Source organism: Elephas maximus, chromosome 12 (assembly GCF_024166365.1).
Source record: "Elephas maximus indicus isolate mEleMax1 chromosome 12, mEleMax1 primary haplotype, whole genome shotgun sequence".
Classification (NCBI taxonomy): Eukaryota; Metazoa; Chordata; class Mammalia; order Proboscidea; family Elephantidae; genus Elephas; species Elephas maximus.
This window is the reverse complement of record NC_064830.1, coordinates 95,209,199-95,228,769: the sequence shown is the minus strand read 5'-3', so window position 1 is coordinate 95,228,769 and position 19,571 is coordinate 95,209,199. Positions and strand designations below refer to the sequence as shown.

General features: G+C 46.4%; 1 protein-coding gene across 5 annotated transcripts in view; it reads right to left on the bottom strand.

Moving 5' to 3' along the window:
- Window positions 1–19,571, bottom strand: part of SUN1 (Sad1 and UNC84 domain containing 1) — a 46,318-nt gene that overhangs the window by 7,774 nt on the left and 18,973 nt on the right. For 3 of the 5 annotated variants that reach the window (XM_049903062.1, XM_049903059.1, XM_049903061.1), the window contains 17 exons: window positions 17,757–17,941; window positions 16,625–16,651; window positions 16,335–16,517; window positions 12,916–13,113; window positions 12,267–12,350; window positions 11,861–11,974; window positions 10,475–10,573; window positions 9,862–9,955; window positions 8,947–9,005; window positions 8,683–8,828; window positions 7,885–8,190; window positions 6,511–6,597; window positions 5,821–5,864; window positions 4,635–4,770; window positions 2,895–3,149; window positions 2,099–2,183; window positions 119–234 (listed from right to left, as the gene is read on the bottom strand). In XM_049903062.1, coding sequence (XP_049759019.1) covers window positions 119–234; window positions 2,099–2,183; window positions 2,895–3,149; window positions 4,635–4,770; window positions 5,821–5,864; window positions 6,511–6,597; window positions 7,885–8,190; window positions 8,683–8,828; window positions 8,947–9,005; window positions 9,862–9,955; window positions 10,475–10,573; window positions 11,861–11,974; window positions 12,267–12,350; window positions 12,916–13,113; window positions 16,335–16,517; window positions 16,625–16,651; window positions 17,757–17,941 — 2,218 coding nt within the window. The remainder of the gene's footprint in view (window positions 1–118; window positions 235–2,098; window positions 2,184–2,894; window positions 3,150–4,634; window positions 4,771–5,820; window positions 5,865–6,510; window positions 6,598–7,884; window positions 8,191–8,682; window positions 8,829–8,946; window positions 9,006–9,861; window positions 9,956–10,474; window positions 10,574–11,860; window positions 11,975–12,266; window positions 12,351–12,915; window positions 13,114–16,334; window positions 16,518–16,624; window positions 16,652–17,756; window positions 17,942–19,571) is intronic. The other 2 variants (XM_049903063.1, XM_049903064.1) reach the window with 1 other exon arrangement.

The window sequence follows — 19,571 nt, the reverse complement described above, 5'->3', positions numbered from 1 at the left end:
CGTCGACACCCTGGTCACAGCTGGTACCTTGGTTCCATCTGGGGCCTAAACAGCCATGCGGCAGAAGTATGAGGAACGTCGAAAAGCAGCAATTGAAACCCAGAGGCCACGTACTCACCTGAATCACCACGCGAGGAGACTGAGAGAAGTACCACAGCGGGATCCCGAACAGGCTGATCAGCGCCGTCTTGGTCTCATACGTTTCAGAGCAGCGAGTACTCAAGATGCTGCCGCCTTAAAGCAAAGTTTCGATTTGTTTCACTATCTGTTCTACCATTTTGAAAGCAATATTAATCACTCATCTTAGAGCTTTATCTTGGGGTTTTAAAAATTCTCAAGTTCTTAACTTGTACAAAGAACCTTTTAATTGAAGGCCAACCCTATTCTAACAAATTTTGCATTTTCAAACCGAAATGTTGATAGTTGGCAATTGCTTTAGGGTACACAATTTGTACCAACTGAAACGGAAAAACTCTTAAAATTAGTGGCCTTTCTCCCTGTCCCTTACAAGAACATTGCTGATTCTTCATGGCTACAGGGATAGCTGCTTTGATGAGCTTGTGTTCAGTGAGAACCCAGCCAGGTGGCAGCATTACCCGCCAGGGAGGTTCACAGGGCCTACTTAACAGGCCAAACCACTACCAAGAAAACAGAAAAGGTAAGGGGGGGAACTGGGGTGACTGCTAACAGGTACGGGGGTTCTTTCTGGGGTAGTCGTACAACACTGTGAATGTATGAAATGCTACTGAATTATGCATTTAAAATGGTAAAGTTTATATCTCAATAATAATATAATAAACATTTTTAAAGGTTCCATTTGTCCCTCAATAGGAAATGGGGCAGACAAGATACTGGAGCCACAGCAGGCCCAAGAGATCGAACCTGGCTGCTGCAGTTAAGACGGGGAGCAGTTCCTGCATGGACCTCACGGCCAGCCCTACACTGACCATGCCACCGATTTCCTACGCTACTGGGGAAAGCTGAGTTAATGGTGGTGGGTTTCATAATCTCTGCTGCTTCTGTAGGACTTCCAGGCCCTTTCATATACTAACGATATTAAAGGGTCTTCTTCTCTCCCAAGGGAACATACTGGACCACCAGCCCTCAACTGCACCTCCTAAATCTAAAATTTCTGAAAACCAAGACTTTCTGTAATACATACAGTGAAAAAACCTGACCTGAACTGACCTGAGGTCCTTCAGTCTTTATATCATGCAGTGTGAACAGGTGTGCGCTTCATCACAGAAAAGGGGGTGCTGCCCCGGACCTCACCGAGGTGTTATGTCATAAATAGTACATGTACCATAGCACTTCCTAAACCACAGTTCTGACCCTTGAATACACCTGGACAAGGGGTTGTGCATGTGCGGTGTACTGCATTCCCTCAACTGGGCTGGTCAGAACTCTCTCTTTCAATTCCTGGAGAAACCAAGGTAGCGCTGCCCTGTTCCCCATTCTGTTCATGTAGCGGCTCTGTGGCAGAGGTGGCACTCATTGCTACCTGGGACTCAGTTGTGGCCTGTCTCTGTCTCTCCCATGGGAACGTAAGCTCCTGGAGGCAGGGCTTGGTCTGGCTCGCCAACATGCCCTGTACCTACCAAGCGTGCACCCACAGGCACATAAACTGAAAACGCACGCACACAGCCCCCAGGAGCACCTACACAGCCCATCTCAGAGTGTTCGTGCTCTGTGGGGCAGGCTGAGAACCGCTGCCCTGGTGCTGACCTCGTCACTGGACTTCTGTGTTAAAGCAAATAAACCTTACGACACACACGTCAGAAATAATCCGTCTCCCAGTGTTTGTGGTGGTAATTCCTGACACAGCTAGAAGAGCCCAAGAGGTGCTGAAATTCCCCAAACTGGGCTTTGGAGCAGCTCATAACTGTGCAGCTCACGCCTGCCACCAGCCCTTCTGGGGGACCTGACAGTGCCCAAAAAAGCAACTGAGGAGGAAGAAAAGCCATGAGGGACTCATCCAGAATAACATTCTTTTCTCAGACTTTTTAAAAGTAGTAGTAAGTTCCTTACTTCTCAGGTTTACAACTCTGCTAACAAATGACTGTTTTATTTTTAGTGATAAATATGTCCATTCACTTACCACCAGACTCCAGAGCAAAGTCTACCATGCCGGTTTTATCCTGGGAATACAGCTTCAAAGCGTTGTTCACAATAATGCGTGCTTGCTGGAAGTGGAAGATCAGAATGGAGGAGGAGACAGGTAAGTTTAATGACATGCAAATTCAAGGCAAATAATTAAGTAAAAAATGATTCTGACTCATAGTGACCCTACAGGTCAGAATAGAATTGCCCTATAGGATTTCTCAGGCTGTACTCTTTATGGAAGCAGGCTGCCACATCTTTCTCCCATGGAGTGGCTGGTGGGTTCAAATCACCAACCTCTCGGTTAGCAGCGGAGCATTTAACCACTGCGCCACCAGTACAATTAACTGTACTTTGGGGCTTGAGAGGCACAGGGGCACTGTTCCAGAAATCCCAAACCTCCATCAGCACCCCTGACCATGAGGGCCACCAAACCGAATCAGAAGCAGAGTCCCCAAGCCAGAGAAATCCACCGTGAGTCTTAACACATGACCATTAACAAGGGTCAGGGTGAGGGGCTGTCACAGGGTACTAGATACTGGGAAATTTTTACGCAATTCAGAATTGCCACCACACAGGGAGTGGAGGCAGTGAGACAAGAGTCCCAAAGCAGACTCCTCCCAAGAAAAAGTTCAACAGCAGTAGCAGCTATCATTTCCTAGGCAACTGCCTTATTCTGTGGTAGGCACCGTGTTAAGCATCTTTCAGATTATTTGACTTGAGCCTGACCACAACCCTCTGATCATCAATCCCATTGCTGCAGGGATTCTAAGCACCTCTTGGGCCCTACTCACCGCCTCCGTGATCCCGGGAACCCCTGCCTCGTGCATGGCGGACACCACTGCTGAGGAAGTGGGGGCCTGCTTTGTCACAGAAATGTGGTGGGTGATGTTCTTCAGGACCTGCAGCTCCAAATCTCGCAGTAAGATCTGCAGATCACCCTTGCTTACAAACTGAGAGGAAAACTTCTGCAGCAGCCATTCAAGAGAACTGTCTTGCTGGTCTTCAGAAAACATGAGTCTGATCGTCTCTCTGACTTGGGTGTCCACCTGATAAAATCATTAGTCAGCATGACAGAAACTGAGTTCTAGTTCAATCATTTCAGCTCTTCACTTGCTCCACCTCAGATACCTCAGAACTATCACACAGCATCTCAAATTCCATAGGTAAATGTGACACCATTTTTCCTTCATGTTAAACTTTAAGAACCCCTCCAAAAATGCATGGTTTCAAGAGAACAGGAATAGAAATAAATGAAATGCGGGCCTAGGAACTAAAGACAGAAGGAGGTATGTCCACTTGTTCAGCTGAAGTGATTCTGCTCAGCAAACATTTACTCAGCTCCACCAGGGGTGAGAACTGGGAAGAATAAAACAGTCCCTTGTCTTCAACATGTTTGGTCTGGTAAAGGAAACTGCTGTATAAACAAACTTGAAATGTAACTTTATGTATGTTAAGTACACCCATGTGTGTTAATGTATGTACACACACACACACAGTCACATATATAAATTTCTCTCTTGCCTGATAAGGGATGGAGTATGGGAAGGGGCACGAGAAAGGGCGCAGTGCTCTACAGTAACATGCGCATCCAGCGCTGACTCGCTGTCTTAAACAGCGCCACAGCACCCACAGCAGGAGCTACCCCCAATGTGCCACCCCGCCCGACACTTAACTGAGTCCTTCCCTTTTGTCCTGATGCTTCTATATCTGCAGACAGAGCCCCAGAAGTATGACTGCTGGTCTCAAACCACAGGTACATTTTTAGTTGATTAAAATCGCAAGGTTTTGTTCCAAAACGGGTGGAGCCATTCACATCCTGCCAGGCTCGAGAACACCACTTCCCCACCTCACTGGGGTACTGACTGCTGCCCCTCTGAGGGCCGAGACGTGGGCACTCTAACTCACAGATGCTGCTGGTGAGACCGGGCTCCCTGCTCATAGGCTGGGCCCGTGCTTCTGGCGTTCGTCCTCCTGCCAATCTCAGGAGCTCTGTGCACGTTACAGAGAAAAGTTTACCACGTGTACTGCAAATACTTTTCCCCAGTCTACTGTGTGACTGACTTATGGTGACTTTTGCTGTTCATTTTTTTTCCTCTCCATTTCTATGCAGCTACAAATATCTGTATTTTCTCTTCTGCGTAAGGACAGATGAGCTTGAAGGAATACCCATGATATGACATGAGTTAAAAAAAAAAAAAGAACAAGCTGCAGAGTGCAATATAATTCCATTTTGATGAAAAAATGCACAAAAACACCCACCCCCAACCCCAAATAAATGTTAGTACATGTTTATGTGCCACGGGGAAGTATGGGAAGACAGGCACCTAAGTGTTAACATGTTATGTTACTGGAATGGGAGGCATGTGAGGGGAACCAAGTTTATTATTCTGAGATTGAAAAAAAAAAAAAAAATCAAATATAATAAATTTTTTTTTAAATAAAGTGGAAGTTAACTCAATAAACATAAATCAACAGCTCAAGTTCTCTTTCACTCTGTTACAAAAACAAAATGTAAATACTGAGGAAGTTACCTTTTCATGTATTGTATCTACTTTCTCGCAGCTCGTCTTCAGGTTTCGCCAGTCTGCCAATTCCGACTTCAGGTGCTCCAGTTGCAGCTCCAGCTGCCTGACAGTGGACAGGAGGTGCTGCTCCTCAGCAGTCCCGCTGGAAGGTGACAGATAGGTCAGTCGGGGTGCCACCAGGTCCCTGGGACTGAACCAGCACATTCCATAAAGACGGCAGAAAGGCAGAACCCCTCCCCAGGTAAGTCTACCTTGTGAAGATCGCGATTTGTCCAAACTTCATGTGGAAATATAATACCAGTTTCAAATCGAAACCTCAAGGGGAGTCTTCTCCACATCAGTTTAGATATGCACACACAGATACACACACCACACAGGCAGGGTATCTACCAAAACACTACCCAGAGTGGCTATCTTTTAGTGGTTGGTGAAAGAATGCCCTGAAAACTTTAATATTTAAACTGTATCTGTTGTTTGGTGCTGTCGAGGCGATTCTGACTCACAGCGACCCCCTGTGGCAGAGTACAACTGCCCCACAGGGCTGTGATCTTTATGGACACAGAAGGCCAGGTCTTTCTCCCATGGACCCACTGAATGGGTTCAAACTGCTGAGTGCTTAACCACTGCACCACCAGGGCTTCTCAATTAATATTTAGAAGCTGTATCTATCTCCTTGAAAACATAAATAAGACTTCAGAAATGAGCCAAAATTTATCCACAATCATAAAGATGGGTCTCAACTACCCATGAGGTGGAAGGGACGTTGCCCTGGACATACACGGCCTTAGGGCTAGCTTTAGCAGTTCTATTTTCCAGAGGAACTGTGTACCAGACATTGCAGTAGTGTGTCTATATCTGTTTATAGGCAGGCATGGTGGCCCCCACGGACCTGACTGGGGTGGGAAGGCCCTCCTGGTCATAGCAGGGGCACCATCGTGTGTGGTCATGAGAGGTTTTCCGCTGCACAGAGAGATGGGTGGTGACAAGCTCCTCAGGCTGCCCTCCTCCCCTCTGTGGCTCCACAGGGGCCTCCCAGACAGACAGGCAGCGAGCTGGGACCCAGTTACTCAGGGGACGCTGGGGATGAAGGAGGTGTTGGCGCCCTCTTTAATTATAATTATCACTGTGGCGCCAAGCAACCAGAGGGAAGAGAACAGAAGACAAAGACTGAGCATATCTGACGTAATCCTACCTAGTTGTTCTCAACTTGGTCTGCTCTAACTCCTTCTGGATAACCTAAAAAGTGTGAGAAACAATCTGTTTAAACACGCAAGTGATAGGTTAACTTTTCACAAATCATACCCTTGATGAAATCATCAACTACACATATTTATCTGGGGCTTGTTTTCTTAATTCACACTCCAGACCTGCCTGTGGTCCCTGTTGGTCCCCCCGAGGCCACTGCTTAGACAACAACAGGGGGACAGATGTCACATCCCTGGATGCCGGGGTCGGCTGGCTGTCTTCTGGAATACGCACCTGGTTGTGTCTGCACCTGACCCCAGCTCAGGAGGGGGCACCGACCTACCATACCCCACCGCGGAAAAGGGTGCGAGCAATCTAAACCCAGGGAGGGGGGTTGAGAGAAAGGGGAGACAGTGGGCACCGACTGGCCTCACCCCACCCTGAAGCAACGGGCACCAACTGTGGCCAACTGAGCAAGATAAACTTATTAAACATTAAAAGCAATAAAATGGAACCGCCAAGAAAAAAAGGGTCAGAAATTAACTTTTGTCGGTTTCGTAAGGGACAACAGCAAATACGCAAAAGGAAGCGCTTTAAAGAGACAGCTAAGGAACCTTAAAACGCTGACTGTAGCTGATTTTATTTAAAAAGTCATCACTTTGTTGGGAGCTACATGGGAAAGGTCAAGAATGAGTACCTCGGATTTATCTGCCAGTTTTCCAATCATGTCTTCCAAGTTTGAGAGACGTAATTCGTGTTCTTGGTGGAAAGTCATGAAGTCAGTCTCCAAGAGAAAAGCAAATGGACACAGGGTTTAAGAAGTTACACAAACAAAAACCTTGCAGGTGTAGTCAAGTTCTTTCTACAGAATATCAAAAAAGTAGACTATTTGGTCGCAAGCTGACATCACACCCTTGAAGGGGTAATCTGCTAGTAACATCCTTATTGGCACCTTTAACTCTGGAGGTTTCAAATCTGTGCTAGGTCATCAACAGTTTTTCTAGTTACAGAAGGTTATTCATAAAGACGTCCTGTCATTACTATAACATACTCTCTGTAGAAAGCAAATCAACTGCCATCCCTTCAGCAAATACTCACTACGTACCCGCTATATTTCATGGTAAAATAACTGTGGATACAGATACACCGCCCACTTATCTCCCCCGCAATCATTTCACACTCATACATAACATGTGACATAAAAACATTTACTAGGAGTAAGCCAACTGGAATATATTTCCAGAACACTTGAAAATATCATTCAAAATTGGATTTTCATCAGATGATGACAGTAACTTATTTAGTAACCACTCAGGCAGTGACTATTCCTCCAGTTACACACGGGCAAGCAGCTTTTCCGGCTGGGTGAGGAAGTATCAATGAAAGCACCAAACTAGAAGAGAACAATTTTTTGCAACATAAGCAGCTAACTGTTCAAAAATAGTGACAATTTGTTAAACATATTTCAACACTCTCTTTAGCACTTTTTAGAAGATAAAACTATAGTAAGATTATCAGACACACTCCTGGGAAGGTCAAGAAAAATCACTGCCAATTCTACTCTAAAAGGGTGACTGCATAGCAGAGAACAGCAACGGCAAGGAAAGGTCTGGTGCACCCCTAAATAAGGAAAATCCAGGCCACAGAGGAGAAATCCAGAGCCAAGACTGTGTGGAGTTTTCTTTGTTAACGTGTACCGTATCTCACTCTAAAATATAACCAAAACAGTTTCTAAAGATTCACATAAAAAAATAAGATTAAAAATACGGTACGCCAGAGCAAAGGGATGAAGGCAGCTGGAAAGGTGAGCCCAGGGGCCCTAAATTAAGGGAAGGTGCGCCCCAAGGCAGGGCAGGTGGTCCCGAAGGGTGAGAGCAGCTCGAAACAGAACACTGCAGAGCACACAGCCGCTGGTCTGCTGTGTGACAAGGCTGCTGGCTTTCTCCACCCTGCCCCGTGGCCTGTCCCTTCCTGTGCTGTGAGGCCAGTATGTGCACGGCACACAGTTTACCAGGTGTCAAGCGCCCTGTGGCAGCAGAAAGAAAAAATGAGAAACTCTTCTCAGTGTTACCTCAGCGCCCTGGACACCCTCTGAGGGGGCCTCCTTCGCTTGCTGCGCCACCAGCTGGTGCAGCAGCATTAGCATCCCCTCCCGGTCGCCGTCCGCCTGGTCTGCACGCGTCTGCAGGCTCCGGAGCAGTGAGACGACCCCGTCTCGGTCGCTGTCTGCCTGGTCCGCGTGCACCTGCAGCTTCTGGAGCAGCAGCGTCAGCTCTCTGAGCTTCTCCTCATGCAGCTGACACCTCCTGGACAATGCAGTCACCTGCTGCTCGACGTCACTCAGCCGGTGCCAGTGGAAAGCCTCCTTGCCATCACCCTAAAATGGTCAGAAGGGGTCCCAGAGGCAGCGCTCAGGAGAAAGGACAAGTGAGCGTGAGCACAAGATGAGTCAGAAACACACGTACTGTGTCTACTAGCCACCACGGCGCGGTACCCACGGCGCCACATGCAGACCCCTTGAGGGGAGCAAGAATACGCAGATCACTACTGAGCACCCTCACGTGGGAAGGCTGCAGACAGTTTCATTTTCTCCTTTATAGGTTCTACATTTTCCAAGGTAATTGATGCTATTCTGTTTTTTTAATTAAAATAAGCTGAATAATGAGATTACTTGTAGCATGCACTGTCTGAATCATTTCAGAACATGTACGGAGCTGTATGACTTGCTGATTTGACCTTTAAAAGTATTCCCTAGAACGGGGCACCCTCCTGAACCGCCCTGCTCACAAGGACCATGCGCATCTACCACGAAGAGTAAGTATCTGCAGGGCCCTTTAATATCATAGAAGATAGCCTCCCACCCAGTTACCTCCAGTGGCAGGTGCAGGTGGGAAGCATCAGGTGTGAGTATGCTCTTGGGGTCATCTGCCCTCTGTGCTTTGTACACGTTTGTCCAGTTTAACACAGGCAGGAATGAGAGAAAATCGCCCTGGCCCCAGAATGCAAGACCTGCACCTTGGAGCAGAGGAAAAACTATGTAAACAGGTACACACACTATCAAAAATATATTTAAACGCTCAATTTTTTTCACTAATCTATTCATACACACACATCTAAGCCAAACCTCACTTACCTAGTAAAAGTAACAGTGGGATGAGCAAGACTAAAAACTTGCAAATATTTCGAAGGCACCTAGGAAGAGAAATGAAAACACTGAACTTTGGAAAAGTAAAAGGCAGGGTTTGCCACTGTTTTCTCTCTCTAGATGATTTTATCAAAATATCCCCTGCCCCATTTCAAAATGGAAATCCACAGTATCAGAAACGCAGCTATAGTTTTATCTACAGGATTTGTAGATAACCTATAGGTGACCTCCTATAAAATGATGTCTCCCAGGTTAACAGTCAAACATGCTAACTGTCGAAAAGCACCAGGCCGGGGCTGCAGGAAAGCCACGAAGGTGACTGGAACTACCCTCCCCCGGATCATCTCTGGCTCACTGGGGTCACCTGGTGCCCTGGAAGCTGCACTGGAGCAGGGGTCAAAGGACCCAGGTGCAGTCCTGACCCCGCCCCTTCCTGGCTGTGTGACCTTATACCCTGGGTTTCTGGACACTTTTGGCTTTCTTCAAGGGTGATACCTGCCTTTCCTAGCTCATAGGGCTGGTTTGGAAAATTAAATAAGAATATGAAAGACCAAAATCAAAACCAAACCCATGGCCGTCAAGTCAATTTTGACTCATAGTGACCCTATATGACAGAGTAGAACTGCCACAAAGGGTTTCCAAGGAGCAGCTGGTGGATTCAAACTGCTGACCTTTTGGTTAGCAGCCAAGCTCTTAACCACTGCACCACCAGGGCTCCTCAATATGAAAGAATTTTGTAAAATATAAAGCAATATGTAAATGTCAGGTACTGTTCTCAAACCTCAACAGCACTATATAAATACAAGATAGATAATTATAAAACAATGAACCAACTGACTTCCTACAATCAGCACAAAACCGGCTCTCCAAAGCACAAAGCTGACATGGCATCAGGGTCCTTACCTTGTAAGAAGGAACACGTTCAGCCAAGACATCAAAGTAACGAACTGGTACCATCCAAACCCCAGCCACCAGAACACTCCAGAGGCTGCCTTCCCTAGAAGAGAAAACACCAACCAGTCCAAGGAAGCGCTCTAGGAAGACGAGCTTTTAAAGGGACCATTTTTGTGAAGGCCAAGCTAGAAGCTCAAAGAGACGTACTAGCAGATGGCGTGAAAGTGTATCAGGATGCAGTGAGGACACTCTCCAGACAGGTGCTAGTCAGCTCAGCCAGGGCAGGAAATTCCCTAACACAGGACCACAAGACACACACAATGCCGAGAAATGCATGAGATGAGATGTGGAAGTGGATACCCGCATCCAGGCTTGATACGTGACAATCAAGCAGCTAGACTTACCAAAAACCGAACACACCAAGAAACAAAGAGCTCTCAAGCAACAAACACATTGTCTGTTAGCATTTCTAAGCGGTAAGGAATGAAATGGGTTACATCAAGAGGCGAAGCATGGGGGCCTAGAAATGAAGGTTTTATTTGGTTAGGTAAATAATTTATTATGGGCACTGGGCACCCCAAGCCTGGGCGAGGATGTGAACACGGAAAGCCAAAATAACCACCTGGAGCAGTAATGGCCAGCCAGAGCGCCGACCACACCGCTGAGGACACGAGCCACCCCACAGCAGCGGTCCTGCGCAGCACCTGCACCAGCGCGTGACCTGTGGCAGACGAGAGGTGTATGAGGGGCACTCAGACACACGCACCAGCACAGACCAGCACGCCTGGCACACAGCAGAACCACACACTCCCACTGTCACCCATTCCACCAAAGCTCTCTCCTAAGTCGAGTCTCTTCTGAAGAAAAAAATCAAACTATTTTAAGCCTGAGAAACATACTCCTTGAAATGAACATGTGGAAAACCCTGCCATAGGTCTAACAGGTTTCATTTACCCTGCCTGCAGATACTCAAAGTGTAAAATGCAGATACCCCTTATAAAATCCAAGGGGGTGTACTTGGAAGCTACCGTACAAACGTTTGCAGCTGGTGCTAAGAGAATTTATACGGGAAAGATAAGGCAATGTTTTAAAGCAAACGAAAACTCCAGAGACACCGGAAGTTAGCAGGCTCTAGGTGAGACAATGATTACTCAAAGACCAAATTGAAAGATATTCTAAAAACTAATATTTTCCAGGGAGATAGTACTTTAAAATGACAAATGCTTATACCACTGGATGCCATCAGAGCCACACAATACATAATCTTTTATCGAATATCACATGCTACATAAGGCTGAAAAGCACTTATGAAGTCAGTTTTGTTTCATTTTTTTAAGAGTAATTGCTGGGAGCTGTATTATACTAACTCAACATTTGCGTGTTGACCTCTCAAACTACTTAAAAAAAAAATCCAATACGGCTGACATGCAAAGAAATATGGCTTAAGAGAATTAAAAAAAAAAATCAATCGTTTTATGTTTATTAAACAGTTAAGAAACAACATTTGAAGCTCAGCTTTAAAAAAGACACCTTTTTTAAAGCTGAGCTTCAAATGTTGTTTCTTAACTGTTTAATAAACATAAAACGATTGATTTTTTTTTTTAATTCTCTTAAGCCATATTTACTGGTATAATCTGGAAACCATCTCATTTTTTTCTGTAAGCCCCCACGTTGTAAACTTCCAGGGTACAGATGCTAATCACTGAAGCAATGACTATTCTCCAGGGCGAAAAGCTTTTTGCAAAACAGCACTCCAACACAGGAAGGTAATTAGTTACTAATTAGCAACCTCAAATAAGTTGTTTCTCATACATTTAATTTGTACTAAATAAATTTACAAAGACTTTTTAAGAGCGAACTTCTTAAATTAAGGCTAATATTGCCCATGTCAGTTTTAATGAGCAGGGCTTTCAAACACCTGAATTCCAAATAGAAACTAGAGCAAGCAGCAATATGCATTTGGGAAGTCACATGATAAACGCAAAACAGTAAAGGTGTGAGAGACAACCTGCATAAGAAACGACGTGCCACACGGCCCCTGTGACCCTTTGTGACTGTGAAAGCTGCATGCGGAGGGAGGCATGTGTTTCAAGATGCTCCTTCTTCCCCTTACAGTCTTCACCTGTTGGTTGCGGTAACAAGCAGTTAATTTGACAACAATCTGAACTGTGCACCATAGCATCCTGAAAAATTAGGGAACCCAATTACGCAGACAAGTCACAGCAGATGCAACACGGAGGTTCCTTGCTCCCATTACTGAGGGTTGAAGCGACGGCTCTGCCAGTCCATCCTAACTCATGGGGCCACTGCATGCATGTGGATAAAACATTTTGTCTCATCAGGGGCCTAGATACAACCTGCGAGGAGCCAAGTCCCAGACTAAGGACGTCACTGTGCTGTGAGGCCGTACTTACACAGTGGCTCCCCATTCACACCAAGGCGCGTGTCCTCTCTGAGCAGCTCGTTCACCTCCGTCCTCCCACCACACCCGGAGTGAGCTGCAACACAGCGACAGAAATTAGAGAGCTCGTTGGGACTGGGCACAAATGCTGCTCAAGGGCGGAGGAAGCAGCGTGATGGAGAACCGCTTGGCTGACCACTTGCAGGGTCTCAGATTCTCAAGGCTCCCACAGTGCAGGTGAATGCAAGTGAGCCAAGATGATGACAGGGCTTTGGTCCCGAGAGATAAGCAAGCCCCACCTGCTGAGTAAGGTGCCTAGATAATACCAGATGACCAAAGACAGGCCTCCTTCAAAAGCTCTGAAACAGCAGGACCCTAAACAGCACTCAAGTAAAAGGTTTTTGCTTTAAAAAGGTAACACAGAATAAAAGTTGAGTACATTAACTTAAAAAAATATGACTTAAAGATGTTTAAGCATTGACCATCTTTCAGAAAACAGAACGGCACAGACAGTCAGCCATGAGAGAGACCAGCCGAGAGTCAGCCACGAGAGGCCACGGGAGGAGAGGCACGAAGGGGCGCACGTGAGAGGAAGCAGAGGGTTTTCTCCACCTTGAAAGCACTATTTGGTGGAGAAAGGAGGGAAAAAATGGTTTAAATACCTTCAGATTCATGGCTTTTTGACTTATAGCTTTTTGATTCCCAATCTTTTGGTTCATAACTTTTCAATTTGTAATTCTCTGATTCGTAACTGAGCTTCATTAAAACCACTTGGAAAAGTTGAATTAAGAACGATGAGAAAGATGACGAGGTGCATTTGGCCAGCCACAAGATCCTATTCACGTAGAAAGATGCACCGCCTATTAAAAGACCATGAATACATGTTACTTTTTCCTGTAAGGCCGATGATGTTGACTCCCTCTGAAAAAGTCAGAGAGCCAAGTCGTTAACTTCAGGCAAAATGGAAGCAGCTTTCTGAATGGACTCAAGCGACAATGACGAGTGTGAAGCTGTAACAACCAAGGACACTCTGCTTGAAGTGACACTGGGCAGAAGAACTCACCCTCGTAAATGTCCTGACAGATTTAACACAAACTAGGTGGCACAGTCTTCAACACCGAGTGTCAACATGGGCAATCCTCTATAAACTACTAAATTTCAGATAATTTTGCCCTGATATCACCCATGCATATACTATGGTATTTACAATTTGCCAAACAGCCACTTCCTACATGACCTCTGACCCAGCACTGATTCCTGGCCTGGCGAGGGCTCCAGGGAAAGCACTGCAGCACCTTAGGAGCGGGCGCTGTGGCGCATCTGCGGTGGGGAGCGGAGCCAGCCCAGGCGTTCACGTAAGGGTGGTTAAGTTACAGGTGACACACAGTAATGCCTAGCCAGCCTCTGCTCTTTTTTGGTAGCGCTGCAGCTTCAGAAGTTCCATCGTGATCCCTGATACTGTTTCCCGCTCCCCTAAATGTGTGGTGTGGTATTAGACAAGCCACTGTCGGTAGAGATTTCTATTCTTGAAGAGCGGCGTAGGAAGAAGAGAGGAGGAGCAATGTGACACCACATGAGGAAAACGAGCCACCGATGCTCACGGCCCCATGAGCGCTTCCAGGAGGCAGCTCCTCTGTGGATTTTCCCAGCTCAGCAAAGCCAAACCTTACTAAGTTAGAACATATGGGATGAGGCCAGCCTGAACTGGTGAAATGTGGGTTGGAGTGATTTTAAAGAGGTTTTAGAACTCTATTCTCAAATATTCTAAGTAGGCTATTTGTGAATTCAGACCCTATACTCAAAAACAACAACAAAAAACTGGGATTATCAGCCCCAGAGCATCAGTGCCAACTTTATTTTACACTTTAATTATCTATAGTATAGGAACCCTGGTGGTGCAGTGGTTAAAGCACTCGGCAGCTTACCAAAAGGGCGGCAATTTGAACCTACCAGCCACTCCACAGGAGAAAGATGTAGCAGTCTGCTTCCATAAAGGTTTACAGCCTTGGAAAGCCTATGGGGCAGTTTTGAAAAGTTGGCAGTTTGAATCCACCAGGCGCTCCTTGGAGACTCTATGGGGCAGTTCTACTCTCTCCTATCAGGTCGCTATGAGTCAGAATTGACTTGACGGCATTGGGTTTTGGTTTATAGGGTCACTATGAGTCAGAATGGCTTAACGGCAGTGGGTTTGGTGTTCACATGTAGTATAAACTTCATAGACAGGCTGCCAAAAATAGCACGAATTTTTTATTAAAAGGTTCACTGCAGCAATATTCACAATTGCCAAAACTAGGACACAACCTAAATGTCCATCAGCGGACGAACGGGTGAGCAAGATGTGGTCTATCCATACAATGGAGTATTACTCAGCCATGAAGAGAAATGAAGTTCTGATGCAGGCCATGACATGAATGAATCCTGAAGACATCAAGTTGAATGAAAGTAGCCAGACACAAAGAGACAAATACTGTATGATCCCACTTACATGAAATATCTAGAATAGACAAATGCATAGAGACAGAAGTAGATTACAGGTTACCAGGGGATGGGGAGAAGGAATGGAAAGTTACTGCTTAAGGGACACTGAGATTCTGTTTGGGGTGATGGAAAAGTTTTGTAAACAAATAGTGGTAACTATAACATTGTGAATATTGCTGAAGGGAGGTATCGCTTCCTGCCGTAGGTGCTCAACAGCATGGACTAGGCAGCCATGACTGGGCTTGGGGTCCTCACGCCAGTGGTGGCATCACGCCAGGAAAGGAAACCTGGAGAGGGTCCTGTGGCTGTGCCCCCTACCCCGGGCCCAGCAGAGGCCATGCACGCTGCCCCGGGCCCAGCAGAGGCCATGCCCCCTGCCCTGGGCCCAGCCCCTGCAGTGAAGATCCTGTCTCCTCTCCTGAGAGGCAGCCCAACCCTGCAATGAAGGCCTTGTCTGGTCTCCCGAGAGATAGCCCAACCCTGTGGTGAAGGCCCTGTAGCCTCTCCCGAGGCAGCCCAGCCCCTGCAGAGACCACAGGCAGCACTGCTGTCCTGTGTTCACCCTCCTAGGACTCTGTGCTCAAAGAGATGGAGCCTGAACTCTGGAGCCAGACTTGGATTCAGTCAGGTGGTAGTTCCACCTGTGGGGACTCTGCCATGACTGCCATCATCACAAACACAACACCAGTGCTGTCCACCCCCCACCCAGGACCTGTACTCAGAGGCCACTTCTCACCCCTACCAGCACTCTCTTGCTTACTCCCCCGAATCTGCAGGTACCATAGACATTGACAACCACTGTGACACTGGCTCCGAGGCCTCTGCAGTGGAACCGAAAGGAGCAGCTCGAGGCCCTCCCTAAGGAGAGCTGAACTCACACTGTTTGCAGAGACAAGGGGCATCAGGAAGGCCCACAGCTCTGCAAGCCTCCTTCCCACAGAAGGCACCTGCTGCTCACCCCGAGTTGAAATGAGAACAAAAGCGTTCACCACATATGATGTAAGCCCAAATAAAATGAGTAGGAACAAAGCTAACTTCTGGTGAATTTCTTCAATTTTTAAAAGACAACTTGAGTTCAAGTTTGTTATGGATTGAATTGCATCCCCCAAATTGTGTTGTAAATCCTCCCCCTATACCTGTGGGTGTGATCCCATTTGGGAATAGGAATTTCTTCGTCATGTTAAGAAGGCCATGTCAGCGTAGGGTGTGTCCTAAGCCAATCACTTTTGAGACATGAAAAGAGATTAGGCACAGAAGAAAGGACAAACGGGGAAGACAGATGCCGCATGAAGATCACCAAGGAAGTGAGGACCAGAAGCTGAAGAAGACCAAGATTTTCCCCCAGAGCAGGCAGAGAGAACCTTCCCCTAAAGCTGGCACCCTGAATTCAGACTTCTAGTCTCCTAAACTGTTAGAAAACAAATTTCAGTTTGTTAAACCCACCGGCTTGTGGTATTTCTGTTATAGCTGCACTAAGAAACTAAGACAGTCTATGACAAAAACAGTTTATAGGCACTGAGGCCTATAAAACCAAGTTTACAAAAAGAAAAGGAAATATTTGGACGTTAAACCCTTTTCAAACTTTTAAAAGAGGGAGACTTACGCTTCTGACTCCTGTCCCGAGAATAGACTCTCGAGGTGGGCCCACGGGCGGTAGGGTGCGCAGTGAGGACATCCTTGCGCTCTGAGAGCAGGCTACAGTTGCTGCACGTGTAGCCGTTGACAGTGGCGGTGTCTGCCACTGTGGCAAGGTCACCATTTCCCTGAAGAGCAGCTTTACTTCCACCTAAGGGTTCCAAAAAAATAGACGGAATCTATTTATCACAGCCTGCAGATACCTCACGAAAACGCACATTTTGAAGAGTGTGGGGAAGAAAGAGGACAAATGATTACCTTTAAGGTCGCTGTCATCGTCGAGACCTAAAAAACACATGCACATTTTGCTGTTCAGCTCAGTGTATCAAAATGAAACAAAAGCCACCAAAAAAGAAAAAAAAACAAAGGTTACATGTGTTAATAAGCCAGCATTATGGCACTGGCCGAGACCCATCTCCTAAAATGCCTAGAATTAAGGGGAATTTCTCCAGATACATGCAGACACTTACCTTTTGATTCAAGGTGAATACACATCTTTGAGGAAAACACACATATTTACCTACACCCATGCACACCCACGCACATACCCACACATGAACACACACCCCCACACATGTACACGTGCATGCACACACAATTTGACCTAATCAGGAAGAGTAAAGAGATAAAAGCCTGTTTTCTCATGACTCCCATACAGCAAGGCAGAGACCTCACAATTACAGCATTTACTTCTGGTGCCTGGTAACTACTCTTGTTAACTGGGGGAAACAGTGTGAAAGCGAATACTAACGCTTCCCCAAATTAGCACACACAAACTTTTGTGAATCATCTGATCTTCTCAGAAGGGCTGATCAGACACAAACCAGCCACAAAGGCGCAGCTCTGTGCCCCGACCATGTTTCTCGTCCCCTCTGCACAGCCTCCATGACGTCACAGTCTCAGCAGCCAGGAAGCAGGTCCCGCCACTGGTGTGGAAAGTCAAGGTGGTCACCTCACACACTGGCCCAGTGTCATCGCTTCCTAGTGTCGACGCTGCTACACTGTGACACTTTCTAGTGACCCAACACACCTGTCTGCCTCATTGCCTAAAGCTTTCTAGAACTGGAAATCGAACTGATGAATTTTCACACTGACTTTTGTTTAAATACACTTAGAAAAATAATATCAGATTATTACCTGGTTACTCATCTTTCACATCAAAACAAAATCCAAATAAAGAAATGTACCCAAACTCTTGGATGACTGCATATTAGCATAACCAAAGGAAGTGGCAGGCTTAAGTCCCTGTACCGTTGGAGGCCAGGCCTTGGGCCACAGAAGGAACAACCTGGACGTCATTGCCCTTTTCCCCAGAGTAATCTGAGAAACAGCCCAGCTGGAGACAGAGTGAGTGACATGACAGAGTGAAGACATGGCCACACCCACTTACCCCAGAAGTGGTCCACCTTGGTCTGCTCCCGGATCAGAGACTCATCTAGCACGGGGGGCCGGAGGGCCATGTTGCCCTGCAGGCTGTGACAGCTACTCTGGCTGACAGCTGAAGATGTCGCTTTTCTTGACATGTGATTTATATTAAAAGCTGGTTTGCTTGTACTTCTGTGCTGTTTTACTGTTCTAAAAAGAACGGAACAAGAAACAAATGCATGACCTTTTCTAGTCCATAAACACAAAATAATTAGATTTTCCTAGACACAAAATCTAGGGCTGAGAATAAACAGCATTTTTAAGAGAAAGCATTTCCTTACGTCTTTCCTGTTGTAATGAAACATCTGTTAATCTAAAGGGAATCTGAGGCTGGGATCCAGGAACTCTCCTCAAACTGTACAAAATAGTGCTCAGATTACTTTGGGTCCCATGACCCAAGAGCAGTTAAAAACTGATCTAAAAATGTTTTGAAAATATGATTTGTAAGTTTAACCCCTCCTTTCCCCAAGTAATTGCACACACATACGCATCCAGACCATTTTTCGGTCACGAGTGAGGACGGAGCTGCATTAAGTACAGTGAGGACAGGCTGTAATCCACAGTAAGTCCTGCATTCATATTTAGCGCAAATTATAAAAATAAAGCCCCTAAACACAGTATTCTACAAACATTCGACATGAAGTCAGGCAGTGGGGTGCAAAGGCAAGGAAGGTAAGGTCCTCACTCTTCCAGAAAGTCAGTCGTGGGTGGAGGCAGAGGCGCTGACATAACACAATGTGAAAAAACCCCATGTGAGCACAGGGAAGTGATGGATTTGGCCAGAGCATCACCGGGGACGGGAATCGAGGTTTTGGTATTACCTCATTACCACAGGGCGGTTCTGACACAGCGCAGTACGTTCGAACCAACAGAATCCTCAGCTGCCGCCACAAACCTACTGAATCAGACTCTCCAAGGGGAAGGTCCAAGAACCTCACTTTTAACAACAGACTTCCTGGGTGAAGGTGGTCCTGGCTGGGGGGCACCAGATACAGATTCCAGGGCCACGGCTTCTTTCATGGCAATGATTTCATCGTTTTTCTTCATCGCTACTGAACCCCACCCTCGAGAGAACAACTACAGCTCAGATTTGAGATTTGCCATTCCTAAGCGAACACCAGAAAGTGAAGCTGCTGCTTTCACTCCTGGTGTCTAAACAGCAGAAGGACCCTGCTGCGCTGTCGCTCCTTTCTAGGTACAGAGATCAAACAAACACGAGAATCACAAAGTATGAAAAAGTCTAAATTTTACGTCTGTATCTGTTAGCCAGTCATTGTGGTGGTGGTGGTGGTGGTTAGCTGCCATCACGTCGGCTCCAACTCACCAAGACCTCGCGTGTAAGGGAACCCAGCGTTCCGCGGTCCTGCACATCCTCCTGACCATTGGTACTACGTCTGAATCCACTGCTGTGGCTACTGTGTCAACCCACCTCATTGATGGCTTCCTCATTTTCGCTGACCCCCTACTTTACCAAACATGATGTCACTTTCTAGCAACTGGTCTCTCCTGATGACGTGTCCAGAGTTAAGTGAGCTGAAGTCTTGCCATCTTTGCTTCTAAGGAGCGTTCTGTTTGTATTTCTTCTAAGACTGATTTGTTTGTTCTTCTGGCAGTTCACGGTCTATTTGATATTCTTTGCTAATACCACAGTTCAAACGTATCATTTCTTCTCCTGTCTTCCCTTCTCATTGTCCAGCTTTTGCACACATATGAGGCAACTGGAAAGACCATGGCTTATGTCAGGCGCACCTTAGTCATTTAAAGACATCTTTGCTTTTGA